Below are 19,714 nucleotides of genomic sequence, written 5' to 3'. Positions count from 1 at the left end.
ATGTTTGTAACGTTGCTACTGTGATTATAAATGTCTGCAACAATCAGATCCGGACTTGTAGCTATAGCATCTGCAGGTTTTCTGAATTAAAAAAAAAAAAAAAAAAAAAAAAAAATATATATATATATATATATTCAGTTATTCTTATCAGTGTAAGTATTATTAATGCAATCTTTAAGACAAAAAAATGAAAAGTTAAATTAACATTGCAATAGACACTGATCTACTTCATTTTCTTTTAGCAGTGAAACTACTAAAATTATAGATCCATGCTTTAGTGCATATACTAAAATACTGTTAAAAAGGTAAAGCAAAAGAGCTATTTCCACCTTTTGCAAAGTGCTTTATAAATTAAATATTTTCATTACACAATAACAAGGGGGGCAAGAAGCACAAACAGTAGTTTGTAGTAGTTAGTTTCTGTTTTTTAAATGTTGTAGTGGTCAAATACAATAGAAAAAAATAACTGTTCACTCTGTGAAAGGTAAGCCCATGTGATCCAATTTCGGCTATTAAATGAAGCGCCAGAGTGATGCACCTCTATGTAAACCACATCCAATATGGCGGCCACGTTGACGTACGATTCAGCGCTCAATGCTGCGTCTACGTACGTAAGTCTGTGTCGAGGTCCGCTGACGGTTCCTTCAGTCAGACGTTTGGCGGCTGCCTGGACGGAAAGGACGTGCAGTAATCCCACTTAGACAGGTGCGTTATGTACACTGGTGTTTTTGAGCCTCCGTGAAGCATTTCCACAGGCTGTTCCTTCTTTTTCTGGGAGGATTTAAACAGCCTGTCCGAGTTACACAACAGACGACCGTCGATACATTTCTGCTAGCTACCCGCTGCAAACCGCTACGTTGACTGTCTCTGTGCTTCATCGTTTACGTTAGATTTGGCAAGTTGTTGTGTAATATCTTTTTTTTTTCTCCCTCTCCGATGTTTTTAGAACAACATAAAATCATGCTGCTTCGCAGAGTGAGCCAGTCTTCCGGCCTGTGTAACACCATTCTCCGGATTCCTCCCGTGCTAACCGGGTGACTGATAAATTTAGAGCCTTTTGTCCCGAAATGAGTTGTAAACTTGTAGTAACCATCATTTTTGTCTGCTCCGCAGAGGTCAGCGTCAGACCGCGGTTGTGTTTCTTGGGCAAAACGCTCGTCTCTACGCAAGCCAAGCAGCCGAGGTACGCTGGTGTTACATTATAATGCACATATTACACATTCCTCTGTGTAATATGCGTGTTTCCTGCTGTACTACTACATGTGATCGAGACTGTGTCCTTGCTTGGAGTAACCGCAGCATATATAACAATGATATAACAATGGCACCCCCTCCCTCTGAAACTGGGGGAAAGTTCACTGGTCATGTGACCCAGACATTAAAGGTGACACTGCAGTTGCTCAGGCAAGTGTTGGCGACAGGATGACGACACGGATTATGTCATAAGGACACAATGATGCACGCACATCTGACACTGCCTCAGGATTTTTAACAAAAATCCATAAATACGTGTAAGAGTGCCAGGAATTCACCAGATGTAAAGCTGATAGTGCTCTTTGTGTGTTTAGTTTTGTTATTATTATTGATTTGTTAATAGTAAAACACAGAAATCTTAATTATAAATGTCTGCCGAAATTGTTTTAAAGTCTTGCGGGCTGTCATCGTGCCAACTGTGAACCTTTGGCAGAGCAATATTGTTGTGACGCAGCAATATTGCTCTGCCAAAGGTTCACATTGGCCACTCATATCTGTAAATCACAAAAGCCACCAGGACTGAGATACTTCTGGGAACTTTTGAGCAAACGCTTAACCCCTTAACTGGCAGCAAAAAAATCACCTGACAAAAACTACATAACACCCTCTGGTTATTATTGGCTCTGAACAACCCATTTCATAGCCTATTAATCGGCTGCGTCTGGTCCGCGGGCCGAATGAAGTGCATTTATATGGCAGGCAAGACCCGCCCATTTTGACTGACACCTCATTCGGCCAATCATGTTAAGAAATGGGTTTCCCAGAGCCAATAATACTCAGAGGGCGTCACGTAGCTTTGTCAGGTGATTTGGTGCAGCCAGTTACATGATTGGCCGAATGACGTGTCAATAAAAATGGGAGGGTCTAGCCTGCCATATAAAAGGGACTACAAACGGCCCGTCACCGGGCCCTTGCCAGTTAAGGGGCTACAAAAAAAAAAAAAGTGTTCAAAGCTAATTTTTTTAAAAGAAGCACAACGAGGAAAGTTGCTAGCAAAGGTGAAGACTTCATGTGAGTTAACCTTGTTTTTTTTTTCTGTGTTTTTTTTAACTGATGGTGGGAGCCCACGACCCTCTTACAGCGGTGCTAACCACCACTTTAGAGTCTGTTTGACAAGCACACATAAATGTGCAGCCCACCTGGATATTATAGCTAATGCTTTATGTGTGCACGTGTGATATAATATTGATATTGAATTAGATTTCTTGGCCAAAGTTGGAACCACTGGTGTCTGTGGATATGAGAGGGGCTGCAGCAGAAAAAAAAACCCCAACGATGCAGCTCACAGCTCACGATTTTCTTCCCATCAAAACTTTTACTCTTACAAGTTCTGCTAATAACGCTGCATAAAACTAAACTGTGGCTTTGTACCAGCACTGCACTGTGACTGTTCTGAATGCCAGCAGAGACTCAAAGCAAAGCTGCAGTCATCAACATGGTTATTGGCAGTGACTCCTAGTCAGCACAGGATTATGAGCTAGGGTCAAAGTTCATACTCATCTTGTTGATATAATAAAATAAATGTGTGTAAATAAAGACAGCCATATTACAGGTTTATAGTCATTTAGGCTCTGTTTATTGAACAGATATGCTCTGACTAGATGCTTTTTTTTTTCATTAATATTTCATTTTATAAATCTTGTCCTGCTTTAAAAAAACACAAGAGAGATTCCCTCTGAGCTAACAGTGTATTATCTATGTATTCAAATGCAGTACTTTATGACAGCCCTGTAATAAATGCTGAGGCATATTAAATCTTTATGAAAGTAAAATGCAATTCACTGGAAGGCAGTGATAATCAGACTGCTGTAATAGAGTGTTTGTTTTGCTGAAGTTACAATCAGATTAAAAAATAGGAACCACATGCTCAGCAGGCTGGCTCCACCCCTGGCTTCACCTCTCACCTAATTGTGATTTGCGATCAGTCCTTTGGGTGGCGTGCCAGGCGGGTGTCCTGACTGGCATTGGAAAAACTATTGTGTTTTCATTGGCTCTTAACATTAAATCATCAAACAGCAATAGACAGCCAACTGCCTCCTGTTGGCTTCATGATGGTAAACGTCTGCTTTCAGCTGTGTGTGTTTCCGTTCACATAATTCAGCCTGACATTTTGTATATTTAAGCACTGTTAACCAGTTTGCTATTGTGTTTTTGCTCTGTATGTTTTGTAAGCGTTGTTGCAGTTTTGTTGCAATTTTGTCCTCTGCTCTGTTTGCTGTTTCAGGCGGTGCTGGAGAAGCCTGCAGCAGTCGCCAGTGATGCTGCCACCAAAGTGGAAAAGAAGACCGCTGCTGCTGTATGTTGATTATCTGTTTTATAATGCCGCATTTCCACTAGTACCTACTCAGTGCGTCTCCATTCGACTCAGCACGGTTTGTAGGCTTTTCTGTTAGGTCCTGTTACCACGTAACCGTTACTTTTTTAGTACCTACTCAGCCGGGGTTCCAAGCAATCCAAGGAGATCTGAAAACGTGAGATGAGTCATGAGAGCGACTCCTTCACCAGACTCAACTGCACCATTTTTAAAACCCGACAGCAAGAAAATGGAGACACGCAAACCGACAACACCGTGGTCGAATGAGGAGGTGCAGACATTTCTGTGCTTGGTGGCAGATGAGAGAATCCAGAGGGAGATAGACGGAGCAATGAGAAATCAGAAAGTTTTTCACAAGGTCTCCAAGCCAATGTCTGCTCACAGGTACTGTCGCACAACACAGCAGTGTAGACAGAAGCTAAAAATATTGAAAAGCAATTACGATTGTGTTGTGTTTGAGTTGCATACAACTTATGGCAAGAGACTACTGCCCGCGTTGCTATATCAACTCCACCCACACTGATGTGGTCGTGTCGAGCCGCGCTAGTAGGTACTAGTGGAAAAGAGACATAAGTAACTGTTAATTCTTTCTTTTCAGTAGCTGAATAGCTAAGATTTGTCTCAGCTGGTTAAAATTGGTTCTGTTTTTTTATATAGCGCAAAATCACAGCAACAGTCGCCTCAAGGTGCTTTATATTGTAGGTAAAGACCATACAATAATACAGAAAAGCCAACAATCTGAGCAAGCACTTGGTGACAGTGGGAATGAAAAACTCCCTTTTAACAGGAAGAAACCTCCAGCAGAACCAGGCTCAGGGAGGGGCAGTCATCTGCCGCTCATGGTTGGGGGTGACGGGAGGGAGACAGGATAAAAGACATGCTGTGGAAGAGAGCCAGAGATTAATAATAACTAATGATTAAATGCAGAGTCACGTATAAACACACAGACAATGAAAAGAGGTAAAAAGAAACACTCAGTGCATCGTGGGAACCCCCCAACAGCCTCAGCCTATTGCAGCATAAGGGAGGGTTTGGAGTCACTAACTATAAGCTTGATCAAAAAGGAAAAACGCAGATCGTTTCAGTGTTTTCATTCATCAGCAGGTGGCAGCAAAAAAACACAACAATGCAGCTGCAAAGGCCAGCAAGCAAACATGGATGTGAAAACTGCAGGTAGATGCTTTGAGGAGGCTTTATGAGGAAGTCACTGACACACATTTTTAGGCCTTAACAGCATTAAACTCGACTTCTCTTGTGAGTCCACGGAGCGGTTTTACCTTAGTATTTGTTTTCTGTGTTTGAATTAGCTTATATTTTACTGTTTGGTTTAACTTTCTGCAGGAATCCAAATCATTTGCTGTCAACATTTTCAAGGGGCAGATTGCAACTTCACAAGTTTTTCCCTTCCCCAAAGGTAAAACCACGAGATGCTCAGATTCTCATTGTATTTTTTTTTTTAAAAAAGCCGGCATCTCAGTGATGAGCTTTGTTGTCAGTGTAATTGTTTCTGTCTGTACCGTAGTCCTCAATGAGGAGCAGGAGCAGTTCCTTCGAGAGCTCGTGGGGCCATGCAGCAAATTTTTTGAGGTAATTCTTAATCTCTTAGTCTGACCTCACGCTCACAACTCCTTAATAACCGCCCCACTCGCTGCTTCTCCCTCCACGTCTTCTCCCCATGGACAGGAGGTAAATGATCCTGCCAAGAACGATGCCTTGGAGAAGGTGGAGGATCACACCATGGAGGGCCTGAAGGAGATGGGTGCCTTTGGTCTGCAGGTGCCAGCTGACCTGGGCGGCGTCGGTCTCACAAACACTCAGGTCGACTAATTTATAACATTAACAGGACGTACACCTGAATGCATCTCGTGCCTGACAGTTGAGTTTTAAAGAGTTCGATGTGATTTATCCGTCCAACAGTACGCTCGGCTGGTTGAAATCGTTGGCGGTCACGATTTGGGCGTCGGCATCACTCTGGGCGCGCACCAGTCTATCGGTTTCAAGGGAATTCTGCTTTATGGGAATAAAGAACAGAAGGAGAAATACCTCCCTAAGCTTGCCACAGGTAAGAAAATCAGCATCAGTGTCCAGATGTAGAGTAAAATTGTAGCTCTGGAGACGCTCTGTGTGTTTGTTATTGACAGCAAAACACATTATGGTAGAAGAGATGCTTGAAAACAAAAGCTTAGTAATTTCTGTTGTGAGTTTTTGCTTTTGACTGTGTGTGTGTGTGTGTGTGTGTGTGTGTGTGTGTCTGTGTGTGTGTGTGTGTGTGTTCCTCCAGGCGAGCACATCGCTGCTTTCTGTCTGACTGAACCAGCGAGCGGTTCTGATGCTGCCTCTATCAAAACCACTGCCGTCCAGTCCCCCTGCGGAAAGTATTTCACTCTCAATGGAAGCAAGATCTGGATCAGGTGAGGAGTCTTCGGGAAGTTTTTCTTGACTAATTTACCAAATGGTAGAAAAAAATTCAGACTTAAAAGAAAAAAAAAAAACTGAGTGCAGTCTGATGACTGAGGTTAAGTGTTGTCTGTAGAGTTACTGCATGTACTTCAGAGCCATCCTTCCAAATGCATGCAAAAGTCTGTTGTGGTGGTTTTGTCAGTTTACTCTCCATACAGCCTCTCACTTTCTCCATCAAAGCGCTGCAGAACCACAGTGGTTTGTGCAGCTGCCACCTGCCTCACTTTCTCTCACTCGTATACAACTTCCTGTTATACACAGATCGAGGAGCACACACACTGCTTTCTGTCATTAATGGCGAGTTGCTGTGTGACAGAAGCAGCAGTTAACTGGCGTCATACACAAAAACAGTATTTTAAGGGACATGTATATATTATCTTATGAACTTTGTTTTTTTTTACTCATCTTTTATTTTTCTATTCAGATCTTTTTTGTGGGGTGTGTGTTAGTGTCTGAATCACTGTTTAGTCCTTTCAAAGTGCTCTCTAAGTGAAGCTGGATTGATTGACAGCTGAAGCTTTTTCATACTTTCATCACAAGGAGGCATAATTGCACAATACATCCAGTGACAGTAATGTCTGGTAGCTTCTGGTGTGTTTTCCTCCATCCTTGATCATTTTCTCTTGTCAGCAATGGAGGTTTGGCTGAGATCTTCACCGTGTTCGCCAAGACACCCTTGAAGGACCCCAAGACTGGTGAGGTGAAGGACAAGATCACGGCTTTTGTTGTGGAGAGGAGCTTTGGAGGAGTGACAAAGTGAGCATTTCTTTTCTTAAACCTAGCAGACTAGCTGCCAACTTTTTACTAAATTTGCTACTTCTTGGTCATTTTTGTTTGAAATCTTCTGAAACTTGCCACAAATACTCTTTGGGTGAGGCTCTGCAAAACAGGGGAGGTGGACTTTTGATTTTTGACCTTTTTGATTTTGTTTTTTTTAATGAATTTTTGAGAAATACTCTATGTTGATGTTTACCTTTAATCCCTACTCCTCCCTTATTCTCTTATGCCGAGCCTTTTGAAACTTGGCGTGAGTGCAAAGTTCTACAAAATGCTTCATTTTTTATCAATTAAAAAAAAAAAAATTTTTTTTTTTACACGTTTTGGAAATTTTGAAGATAAACAGCACATTCATGTTTAACTTGAACTATCGCCAAATTAGTTTCCATTCCAGTATATCCCATAATGTAACAGACCAACAGTTTATTTCTTCCTTCCCATCATCATCATCACTCCTGCCTCTCCCTCGCAGTGGCCCTCCGGAGAAGAAAATGGGCATCAAGGCTTCCAACACGGCCGAGGTCTACTTTGACAACGTACAAGTGCCGGCTGAGTGCATGCTGGGCGAACTCGGAGGAGGGTTCAAGGTGGCCATGAACATCCTGAACAACGGTCGCTTTGGCATGGCGGCCGCCCTCTCCGGCACCATGAAGGGTGTCATCGCCAAAGCCGTGAGTGAATCCCCTTCAAGCTCCATAAGTGCAGGCAGGAAGGGAAGTGGGGGAAGTGCGAGAGCGGAGCTCTGCTCTCGAAACCTATGGCTTTTATTTATGGTTTTGTTTCTATATGAGCTGTCAGGTTTCCCACTTGCTGCAGCGTCTTTTCTGTATTGTCCGTGTTGCATCATTGTGGGTTAGTGGGAAATTCCCCTTCTCTTTGTGGCCTGCTTCTGCCATGCAGCTTCACGCTGAGCTTAAAATGTGCTGAAGGCCTCTGATTTTCTTTACTCAACAGAAGCAGTTCTGTCAGGTTTTTGATTTTTAATCTAACCTGTTAATGAAATGTAGTGTTTATTAAAGCACTTGGAATTGGTACTGATAAATATAAACCTTTAACTAGTAAAACTCAAACCGGTGTTCATGGTGTTCAGACTAGAGGGACATGGCCACAGCGACATCACGCACCTCGAGGTGACCGTTTTGGCCGGGGGTCATTTTGGTGTTGTGAAACTGGATGTGTGAGCGACTGGGCACTTATTTTGATCGCAGCTGGTCAGTCACGAGGAGCCGTTCCCTGAAGCATAACCTCCTTTATTGCCTGTGTTACTTTAAATGTAACCATAATTGACAAAATGAGCATCGAAAACAACGAAGAACATTCACGTTGATGAAACCAGAAATCTGAAGAGCTGACCCTTAAATATTTAATGAGGCCATTAGAAAGAATTCAGGCTCTATCCTTTAATTAACATGGGAATCACAAAAAAAAAAAAAAAAGGATGTCGACAAATTAGATGATTGGTGCAAAGTGATCACCTTTACAGCAAAATGTAGCAGTAGTAGTATGGATTGTTTTTATTTATTCGCCCTTTGTGTAAAGAAAAGACAAAAGCATGTAATGGTATATAACACTTTGAGCTCTTCACACTATCTTTGGATAAATGCAACACTCGTGTAACACACCAGATAAACGCTGTTCGCTGCCAACTGTGAACACCCTGATATGCAGCTGTCATATCGCTGCATCCCTGCTTCAGTTTGCTGGTCTTTATCTTTCCAGTTGAAACCAGTGTCAAACAGAAAATGTCACATTTGGAAAGTCTGGGACCTTTAAAGATTTGACATTTTTAATTCAGTTTCAGTATCAGAAACCCCCCCCCAAAAACCATGAAGTCAGGGTGGACGAGTACCTGCTGAAATAGGAAAGCGAGTTAGTGCAAAATCAGCATTGTCCTATTATCCTGCTGCTCTTAATGAGATTTATTTGTGTAGAAAAGCTTTCTCGCTTTTTGGGGGGCTGGGGTGGGCATGGTTGTTTTGTTTGAGTGGTTCCAAAGTCTGGAGAGAAACCTTAAAAAAGTTAATGTGGAGTATTTTTTTTTATTGAGGGAGAATCACATTCATTCATAGCAGGCACAGGGAGCAGGATCTCATGTGCTGAGAGAAATGATGCAGTACATGCATTTTTAATATCAAAAACGACACGTGCCTGCAGTCCACTTATTGTACCATCTAATTAAACGCTTGACAGCACAGTTCCTTTTTCTTTGTCAGTTTTTTTTTTTTAATTTTCAAGTCTTGTGGCAGTTTGACTCTTTGCCACCAGTTTTGCACCTCACCACAACACTGATCACGCTTCTTATTGTGGTGACCTGCAGCCTCGCCAAACTTCCTCTTTTGATACAAAAAAAAAAAAAAACACTAGACAGCAACAACATTTCAGGGTATTAAGAAAGATTGCAAAAAAGTTTGCAAACGGTGGTTTCGTCACATCTGAAGACTCTGAAGTAAAATAGTGAATTGTGGTGTCATGGCGGCCTCTGCTTTTCCTTTTTTTTCATCAGGTGGACCACGCAGCTAACAGAACCCAGTTTGGCAACAAGATCCACAACTACGGGACCATCCAGGAGAAGGTGGCTCGCATGACTGTGCTGCAGTATGTCACAGAGGTCAGCACAGCACAACACTTTACTCAGCTCCACCATCTTCTGCTGCACCCTCCGGCACGCCGAGTTGTCGGATGCAGGTTTTGAGGGAAATTTTGTTATTATATTGACATCCTGGGTGATTTCCTGTTTTGCTGTCAACCAGTATAATCTACCAGCCTGATCACTGGTCTTTATTTAACACGGAGCAGAGCCTGAGAAACTACTTCTGTGGTGTGTTTTCGCAGTCAATGGCCTACATGATCAGTGGGAACATGGACAGCGGAGCAACTGATTTCCAGGTGGAAGCTGCCATCAGCAAGATCTTTGCTTCGGTGAGAACCTGATGTCATTTTCCAGGATTATTTCAGCTTCTGTGGTAACTTGGAAGGATGTTTGTCTTCAGCTTTTCTATTAGCACACATTAGTGGGAAATGTGGCACTTATTTCATAATCTTTGTGAGGTTCCTCATTTTGTGGAAGTTGGTAAATATGGGGAAGTAGATGTCTCCTGGCTGATCTGAGATGAAATATGATAAGCTTGTTTGGCAGAGCATAACCCCTTTTATATCTCTGTTTCTTTGCTGGGACAGGAAGCAGCATGGGCTGTGACAGATGAGAGTATTCAGGTTATGGGCGGCATGGGTTTCATGAAGGTGAGTGCTCAGTCCACATCCTGTCTCGTACAAACCCAGTAACACGAGATGCTTTTTAGGACAAATACATCCGAAAAACTCAAACAGTTCCTGTTGTTGAAGAGTAAAAATTAAGCATTTAATTTCCTGGTGGAACAGCGAATAACAACAGTTTCAGGAATTTGACACATGGTTTCTTGATACTTTACGTATAGTCTGTTTCTACTGCAGGAACTTATCCAAGAAGCAAGAAATATTTCAGAAGTGTTTAAACCTGCAGCGCACTTTCACCACAAGGACCAGGGTCCAAATAGTTCCTGATTTATGGGACCTTTGCACACCTGAAAGTCTGAACCGAGGGTCATGTTTTTCTTACAATGCATACATTTGAGCCACTTAGTTTGTTGCAGATTTCATTCATGTTTCCACACCAATAGTATTTGACATTTAATGGTTTGTAGACAGCCTGACGTTGGTGTGTTGTCTTTGCAGCTGGCAGCCGTCTGTCACTGATGACAGTAAAAAATGAGCAAATTTGATGGGCAGTTAAGCCTTAAAAATTCTTAAAATGACTTAAATGTAGTTGTCATGTGTGTTTATATAAAAACATTAATTGGGGGACCTCTGGGCTCACCTGGTTGAGCAGGTGACCCATGTACAGGACCCGTGTCCTGGATTAAAGTCCAGCCCAGGCTGTTCTCTGTGCTCCTCGTCTTACTCTGAGGTGTCAGTGAAGAAGTGATGATGATGATGGTAAGAACTTGCTTGTAGCTTGCTCATTAGCCTACAGAAATGGGAGGATGTACATTTATGTGTAAATGGGCAGAAGTCCTTAAGTTGAAGTACAGATACTTGTGTTAAAGAATACTTCAGTACTGGTTCAACTTCTTTACTCAAGTAAAAGTGAAAAAGTACAGAAGTAAAGTACAGATACCTGAATTTCTTTTTGCTTAAGTACAGCAACAAAGTATTTGTACTTCATTACTTCCCATCTCTGTACTGGTCGTGCTCTACATCAGTGAAATCTTGGTCTTCCGATGAGCTGCTCTGGGTGCTTTTTCCTTTTTCCCGTTCTTGTCCACACCATCCAGAAACGGAGCGAGCCACGGCTGAGTGTGAACTGATATCACCTCTTTTGGTCGTTCTGTGGTCCGTGTAGTTTCAGAACGCTTATTTCTGATCACATTATGAAAAGGTTGTGGGTGAAAAACCGCTAAAAGCTGGTGATTCCAGAGATGTTGCTGTGCAGGGGTTTGGTGTTTTTAGCCAACTTTTATAACCTGCTGAGTTTATTGTTTTAGTTTTGCTTTAGTTTTGTGAGCCACACGTGTAAACGCTGCTACAGCTTTTGTACGGCGGTGCCGGTACTGAGACTGTGTGTACACTTTGGTTTTTGTTTAATGTATGCTGACCGGGGTCACATGCCAAGTTTCCTGATAATTGCGCTCATCTTTCGGCTCCACGTCTGTTTGTTTTTTATGTCAAACACTGCTGTCAGAAACCTGTGAGGTGTGGTGTGCACGCAAACAAGGATGCTCCAAAGGGAATCATATTTCCTTCCTGCTCTATTTACCGTTGACATATTCATCCATACTAGAATAGCTTCAGAGTTTTTATCTACTTCTATAGTTTCAAACTGCTCATAATTAATGATGTAATCAGGCTTTACACTCAGCCGTTTTAGAGGCAGCGAGTTCTCAGAAGTCACTGCAGCGTGTACGTTGGCAGGTACTTGCTGTTGCGGTGTTGAGTCAGATAGTTGCAAGATGCAAGACGGGATTCACACTCAGAAAATACTGACTGATGGTTTCTTCGGGTATAAAAAAAATCATTCAAGTTCACTAGAATAGAGTGGAAACAACCAGCTGCAGATACGGGGGCGAAGTATACCTGTGTAAACAGTTGAGCTTAAAATAAACCAGATGATGAAAAAAAAAGTGTGCTGTTCTGCTTTGTTTTTAATTCGGTGGAAATTTGTTCTCGGTCGAGGAGGAAAACAAAACAACAAAACAATCTGCAGTCTCAGAAATTCCCAGAGAGTCGACTGTAAAGCTGAATAGAAGTACTTATAGAATGTTGTGTTGCTGCGAGTAGAATTAAAATAATTCCACTTTATGTTTCTCACAAGTGGATTGTGAAATTAGTTTTGCAACGTGAGGCTGAAAGTAAGACGAGGGGGGGAAAAGGACGAATGCGGCAGGCTTCGAGGCGGTTCTGCTCGCTCTGCGTTTTGACTCACGGTTTCACTTCAGCAAGGAAACCAAGTCAGAAGTGTGCTGCTGTCCGTTTTCATTTCTGTGCTGCTTAAAATACACACACTGGCTTTCATATACACAATTCAAAAAGCACTGATATCAAAAGTCTCTATTCCTCTTGAAGCTGCTGTTTCATTACCTTATTTCAGCGTGTAAGATAAACACAGTACGAAAATCCATGTTTGAGAAATCGTGCCAAAGACTTAAGCCAAGAGTGCCAGCCTCAGAAAGTGTAACAATCTTTGCTGTTGTATTTGAGGGTTTAGTTGCTGTTATTGCTGCTTTATTAGGATGGAGTTGAGAAGCAGAGTTCAAAGGTGAAATGTGGTCTGTCTGTTTCTGCAGGACGCTGGAGTGGAGAGAGTGATGAGGGATCTGAGAATTTTCCGAATCTTCGAAGGCACAAATGACATCCTGAGGCTCTTTGTGGCTCTCAATGGGTTCCAGGTAACACAAAAATCTCCTCTGTGCGTGTGTGTGTGTGTGCGTGTGTGGGTGTCTGTGTGTGTCTGTGTTTAAAAAAAAAAAAAAAGTACAGAGGAAGTGAATTCTGCTTGCTGTCTGAAATTTGCACAGTTCCTATGTCCTGTGATAAGCAGCATCTGCTTCCCTCCCTCTGCATAATTTACATCTGAGCTCTGTCAGGCCCGTCTTCTCTTTTCCTTCGGTCTCCATCATGCGTGTCTGTGTCTCTGCGTCCCTGCAGAACGCTGGAAACCAGCTGAAGAGCCTACAGAAAGCCTTGAAGAGCCCCATCAGCAACGCCAGCATGCTTGCAGGAGAAATCACCAAGAGAGCCAAAAGGTTTCATCGTCTTCTGAAACACCTACTTTTTTTTTTTTTTCACTTTCTGTCTAGAAGGTGGTGGGTGTGAAATGGGGGGTGCCCCTCACAAAAAATAGAACGTGCCGCAATCAAGTGATACAGTTTCCAGGCTGATGTCAGTTCCCTTCTTTAATGTGTGCCAATCGACACTAGTTATTTCGTCAGATTAATATTATGGGCTATATATTTTAGACACTCTTCTGCTTTCCGAGAAATGCCATGTTGTGAACATGATTTTCATACATTTGTGTAATTGCAGCGCGCACACAGGAGTCAGAAAAGCACAGTTTCCGGCTCTCCTCACTTTAATTTGATTTAAGACTTCCTTTTAACGGTTCACTCGGCGCTCTCAGAGGCCGTCTGAGTGCTTTTGTAGCACAGACGCAGAGGCTCGGGTAACCGTGCTGCAGATCATTTATCCTCTTTGCCTCTCCGCTCCTGCTGCCCTGCTAAAATATCGAACTCTAACACACACTGAAAACTGCTAATGACAGTTCAGCCTCGCACGTCTGCAGTCTTGCTTCTACATTCAGGTGTTAGCTACGGTAGCGCACAATGATGCTGCGTTACGGTGCAGATGATATGACACCATGAACGCCTCACAGGAGAGACGGTCTGATACTGGGTGCTTTTAAATGTGGTGGTTTTAATAAGGCATTTTTTTTTTGCGTCAGATGTGGTCACACGTCAAAAAGTGCTCTTCTTTACAGGGAGAGCTTCAGCGGCAGGTTTCAGTCAGACAGCTCATGCCTACACAGCTGTTTAATAGCTTATTTTTTATTCTGTATTTAATTATAAACACAGTTAATCCCACAGCAGGACTGGGCCTCAACTATAGACTGTATATAAATGATGGTCTTAGCGAACCGTGATGTCACTAAATGACAGCTGAACTGGGAATTTTGAGCGCTCTGCATCAGCTTTTCCTGCCAGTTAGTGCCGGGCAGCATAGAAATACACGCCTGCATTTCACTCATCAAAACTGGAGCACAAACGTCTTTGATTGGCTGTGTCTGAAATTCCATTAAAAAGGCTCCAAAAGGAACCAGCAGCACAAACCCTGAGAGGTCCAGTCCAGTGATTCAGGCTCGTGGAGCGTGCCTGCAGAGGTGCAGTCACTAAAAAAAAAATGCATGAGATATTAAAAAATACAGTTGTTGAGAGAAAACCGTTTCAGTAGCAGGCTGTCTATAAATGTGCGTTGCCTCATGGGAATCTGGGGGGATTGACTCGAGGCCTTTAGAGGGTGCAGTTTCTGGCTTCAGTTTTCAGCCCTGAGGCTGGCGTTCGGGATCCACAGATCTATTGTAGACACAGACGGATGGCTGAATGCTGCTGTCAGTGTGGTCCAGAAGGAGCATTGTTGTGTAACGGGGCCTTCTTCTCCTTTTTTTTTTTTTACAGGAGGGCAGGTTTGAGCACAGGTCTGACGCTGCAGGGAACCGTGCATCCTGAGCTGGCGCAGAGCGGTGATCTGGTATTTGATTTTCTTTTTATTTGCATATAATCGACGGTTATTTATAAGTAAAAACCCGTTCGAAGGTAACTAGTGTTTCATTAAGGGACTTGCCCAAAGCAAGGGCTGAATGAGTGGGTGCCCGACAGTTTTAAGAGAACCCTTTATTTGCTAATGGAACAATTCCTCCTGGGTTGCTGCAGGTTTCTGCTTTACGGTCTACATGTTACCAAACGCTCTGTGTTATTATTTTTGTTTGTTTGTTTGTTTCTGCTTTCCAGACAGTTAAAGCCATCGAGCAGTTTGGAGGGGTTGTTGAGGAGCTGTTGATCAAACACGGCAAGAAAATCATCGGTGTGTGTGTGTGTGTGTGTGTGTGTGTGTGTGTGACTGCAGGTGTTTCAGCTAACTTGAAAGATTTGAATTTATGGACTGTATTATTAGTCATGTCTGAAGCTTTGACAGTGGCTTGTTAGCCGGTGGTTTATTGTAAGTTATCTAAACTTGTGCGGTTTCATTTTTCAGATGAACAGTTTGTTCTCAACAGAGTCGCAGACTGCGCCATTGACATCTACGCCATGGTGGTCGTCCTGTCGAGGTACGCATAAATGCAAACTACAGATTAAACAGTCGATTAAACAGCTTCAGTTTTTTTTCCTTTAACCGCCCGTCCTTTCTGTCTGTCTCTGTTTCGCTCTTTCTGCACCTTCCCTCCCACCTTCAACCCTAAGGTCTTCTTTTATTCCACAAACAAACTCCTACGCAGCCCAAACCGACATTTCTTCTGATTTTTTTTTTCTTTCCCGCCCCCTCTCTGCAGGGCTTCACGGGCTCTGGGTGAAGGCCACACGTCAGCTCAGCACGAGAAGCTGCTGTGTGAGACGTGGTGTGTGGAGGTAAGATCCTCTTCACAGCCAGACACAAACATAATGGTGCTAGAATGACTATTTTATAATACAAATGAAAGAAAAAATAAAACCCACTATGTAAGGATGTGTTTGTAATAATCTGAATTGTCAGGCAGAGTTGTTGTGTTAAGTTGTAGGATAGAAAATGAGATGTTTACAGATGGGAGATTAACCTGGATAAGATTGAAAGGCACTATTTATTCTGCACAGCATTAAATACATGTATTTATTTATAAATAATGGTAACATCTAGTAGTGGAAGCTCATATTAAACATGGCCAAAGTGACAAATAATGAAGTCAGTGTAAGCAGAAGTAACCCCTGTGAGCCAAAAGCTTAGACTGCTTTAAAAAGGCTCTCTTTGATGTCATAGAGGGGACAAACTCGTATGCTCACCTCGGCCCAAGCGTTCAGGCCTTCTGCTTACGAGGGGCAGCCAATCAGCAGAAAGTAGTCTTAAAGGGAGAGCAGCTAAAGCAGTTTGCTTTAGACAGTGGATGAACTGAGGGGCTGCGCTGGAGTGCAGTACGAGATAACAGGGATATTTTTAACTGTGAATCTTACAAAGCTGCTCTACTGGAGTCCAGTAGTTCCCATTTACTCACACCAGTGACAGGATCACTTCTGCTTCCTGTGTTTCCTGGACAGTTTTTCTGTAGGGTTCATAAAGTTGGCTTATAAAGGTTTTGTGAGTCAGGTGTGCGAAAAGCTTTACTGTTTTGTAACGCACAGCTGTCATGAAAACCACGCCATTGTTTATAATAGAAACTGATAAACGTGGAGTTAAACATCGCTCTGATTGCATTACTCCATCCCACCTGATATCTTCTCCAGATTATTGATTATGTGGTTGCCACATAATATACTAACATACACTGTAAACCCAGATTTTGATTCGACTTAAAAATCCATATTACTTAAAATTGCCTAGAATGTGAACATTACTTGTTAATGCTGAGTAGACTGTACTTTTTGATGGTCTATCTTATTGTAATTATGTGTTTGAGTTCAAACAACTTAATATCATCAGGTATTGCACCTGCTAAAAATCTAGTTTATACCGGTTTTAACAGACTGGATTAATGAGCAGCAGCATGGTGGTGTGGTGGTTAACACTGCTGCCTCACAGCTAGAATGACATCTAGAAGGTCTGGGTTCATTTCCGCCTTGGCCCAAGCCTCTCGCTGTATGAAATAGTAGATATTTAGTGTTTTTGTTTGGTTTTTGTTCACCCTCTGGTTCTCTACTTATACAGTTTTTTTCATTGTTCCATGGACAAATGTTATTTGTAAATGTTAATGTACCACTGTTCAGCAGGGCTGAGTTTGATCATGTTTGTTTATTTACCAAATTTAAACAGACACAGTTCAACACTGTAAAAAAATATTTTTGTTACTGTGCAGCACGGTGGTGTGGTGGTTAGCACTGCTGCCTCACAGCTAGAATAGCTATCTAATAATCTGGGTTTGATTCCCGGGCCTCTTGCTGTGTGGAGTTTGCATGTTCTCCCTGTGTCTGCGTGGGTTTCCCCCACAGTCTGGGGTTAGGTTAATTGGTCACTCTAAATTGCCCACAGGTGTGAATGGTTGTCTGTCTCCCTCTGTGTCAGCCCTGCAACAGGCTGGTGACCTGTACAGGGGTGTATCCTGCATCTTACTGCCTTGTCAGCCGGGATAGGCTCCAGCCCCCACCACCCCCACACAACCATGAACAGGACAGGGGAATTGATTAATTAAAAGACATTTTAATTTTTCACAAACTATAAAAGAGAAGTTTGGTCAATTAGAACATAGAATTTAGTTCAGCTGGTAATGGAGTAGTGCTTACTTAACGAGCTGAGTTAAATAAATGTTACTGAAACTCTGTTATTAGTACATTCAACTCAGATCTTCCACTCCATTCCAAAAGGGCCTCAAGTACATTGAACGTAGTCCACTGCACTTATTCAACTGTTTCATTACTTAGAAAATTTAAGGCGATGAGTTACCTTGTTTTTTTTAAGTAGATTCAACTTATCCAGGTTTACAGTGTAGAACAGAGTTGTCTCTGTTAAAGGAGACAGCTCATAGCACATCACTAATCATTGTTCACTATTACAGCAGTTAGTCCTGTATATTAGTTCTAGATTAGTCTGTATTTCTGTTTCCTCACCTGATGACAGACTCATATATCTCAGTCAGGAAGCAGCATCCAAGGACTCGAGACCTTATCTGGTCTCGAGTCCCTGGAAGCTTCCACGCTTCACCTCTCGGACGGTCTGTTGCCATCATGATCGGTTTTGGGGATGAACCGTTGTAACTCGGTCCCCTCTCTTCCTCTGTCGGTCCCACAGGCTCATCAGAGGGTCATGCGGGACATCAAGTCTCTCCGCTCCAGTCAGTCCAGGAAGCTCTTCAACAACATGCGATCCATCTCTGCAGCAGTGGTGGAGAACGGAGGAGTGGTTGCCCCTCACCCCCTGGGTTTCTAAACACCCTCTCTGTTTTCGGTTCGATTTTACTGAACATCTCGTCACGTATGCCAAGTCCTCCCAGACTTTGAGTTTTTGCCACAATTCCTCCGTCACACATCCGTGCCCTTTCATTGGTATTGTATAAGAAAGATTTGATGAAGTGAGATGCATTTAGAGCCTCAGAAACTGGATTCTTATCAGTTTTGGTGCCTCTGTAAATCGCTTTTTCTGTCATTTATTTATTACATTCTGCCTCTTTAAGTTTTGAGCTGGACTAAATCAGCCAGCGAGTCAGAAAAGTCACACAGTGCAGATTCAGTCCTGCGTGTGTCTAACGGGTGAAACGGGCTTTGAAATTGTATCCAAGCCTTCATGACATAAGCCCTCATTGTTTAATCTGTTAACGCATCAAGTTATGCTTCTTTTTTTTTTTGTAATTAATAATAAACTCAACAATAGCAATGCAACTTTAAGGCCGGGAGCTCAGCCGATCAGACTTTAAAGGACAGATTTTGTGTGTAAATGTGTAGAAGAGTGTGATGTTTGCTCATCAGAGAAACATAAATACCAGGAGTAAAAAAACCTTTTGCCTTACAAACCGATCCAAACAGAGAGAGCTCTCCTGGTAACGCTTCACTGTGTGCTCTTTACTGATGATCCCACATTACGCACTGAAGTCTGTTTCCTCAGCTGAAGGTGTCACTAAACTGTAACTGTAGTGAATGTACCATCATTTGGATAACTTGTTTTAATATTTTTTTTCCTGCCTTATCGAACGTTTAACAGTAGAAGTCTGTACTGGCTGCTTTTTCTCAGTAAAGTCCATTTTCTTGAAACATTTCCTCACCCTGTCTTTGTGATTTTTAGCACACACAGCAACACTGACTTTGAGAAGTACTTAAAAAAAAAAAAAAAAAAAAAAGTCCCATCACAGCAATAATTTTTTTTTTTTTTAACCCTTCTTGCCGCCAAACGAGCTTCCTATTTCTGATGTATTCATAACAACCTGCTCACTCAGTTTCACTTCTGCAGCTCCGCTCTTCAAGGGCAGAAGCCTTACAGGAAAGCCAGTAAGTGTGTTTGCCAGGAGTCAGCAGCGAGTGTGTATACAGGTGAAAAGCAAACAATAACTCCTTCCTGTCTTTGAGATGACAAGCGTTAGTTATGCGGGTGAGAGACTGGGCCTAATAAGGGAGGTGTCGGTACTGCTGAAGGCCTGTGGTTTCTGATGCTGAGAATTCCCCAGTCGGTCCTCGCTGAGAAGCAACTGACAAGCTCAGCAGCCACCGAGTAGCAGCCTGAACAAACCCCATGATTTCCTCCTTTTTTCTTTTTTTTTTAAACAGTGGTTAGCATTATTAGGAAGTACTCAAACAAAGACCAAAACAAATTGCAGTTTGGTGTTTAAATAAAGATCTCAGCACCAGCCTCGCTCTCTGCTTAACACTCTAAAAATTGAGTTTGCAAAAATAGTAAATTATCACTGTGGAGCATTAACCAGAGATCATACAGAGAACTGCGTCAGGCTCTCGAGGCTGTTATGGGATGTGGTTAGTTCAGGAAATAGGGGATCAAAATCTACCACCAGCATCTTCATATTTCTCCTGTAATTACGGAAAATGCCACATAAAAAAAATCACTGACTCGCTTCACTGCAGCTTTTATCACAGGGACATGTACCAGTTTTTATTTTAATATATCAACACACAATAACCCCCCACTCTGTTGAGTTTGGGTCTACCTAACACAGGCCAACCTAACGCAGAGCTGGGGAACATTGTGTGCAGGGAAACT

At 42.4% G+C, this 19,714-nt stretch overlaps 1 protein-coding gene across 1 annotated transcript; it reads left to right on the top strand.

Moving 5' to 3' along the window:
- The first annotated feature begins 562 nt into the window (after window positions 1–562).
- On the top strand, window positions 563–18,761 carry acadvl (acyl-CoA dehydrogenase very long chain). The gene is made up of 21 exons (XM_030753743.1): window positions 563–705; window positions 947–1,034; window positions 1,114–1,183; window positions 3,479–3,550; window positions 4,910–4,982; window positions 5,091–5,155; window positions 5,252–5,386; window positions 5,486–5,630; window positions 5,850–5,979; window positions 6,659–6,784; window positions 7,278–7,476; window positions 9,309–9,413; window positions 9,638–9,724; window positions 9,983–10,045; window positions 12,625–12,726; window positions 12,986–13,083; window positions 14,509–14,581; window positions 14,842–14,914; window positions 15,086–15,158; window positions 15,381–15,456; window positions 17,801–18,761. Exons 2-21 carry the CDS (start codon window positions 961–963, stop codon window positions 17,936–17,938), a joined length of 1,977 nt encoding a protein of 658 aa, XP_030609603.1. The 5' UTR covers window positions 563–705; window positions 947–960; the 3' UTR covers window positions 17,939–18,761.
- The last annotated feature ends 953 nt before the right edge of the window (window positions 18,762–19,714 follow it).

This window comes from Archocentrus centrarchus, chromosome 18 (genome assembly GCF_007364275.1).
Source record: "Archocentrus centrarchus isolate MPI-CPG fArcCen1 chromosome 18, fArcCen1, whole genome shotgun sequence".
Classification (NCBI taxonomy): Eukaryota; Metazoa; Chordata; class Actinopteri; order Cichliformes; family Cichlidae; genus Archocentrus; species Archocentrus centrarchus.
The sequence above is the reverse complement of the archived record's forward strand: the minus strand, read 5'-3'. Positions and strand labels throughout refer to the sequence as shown.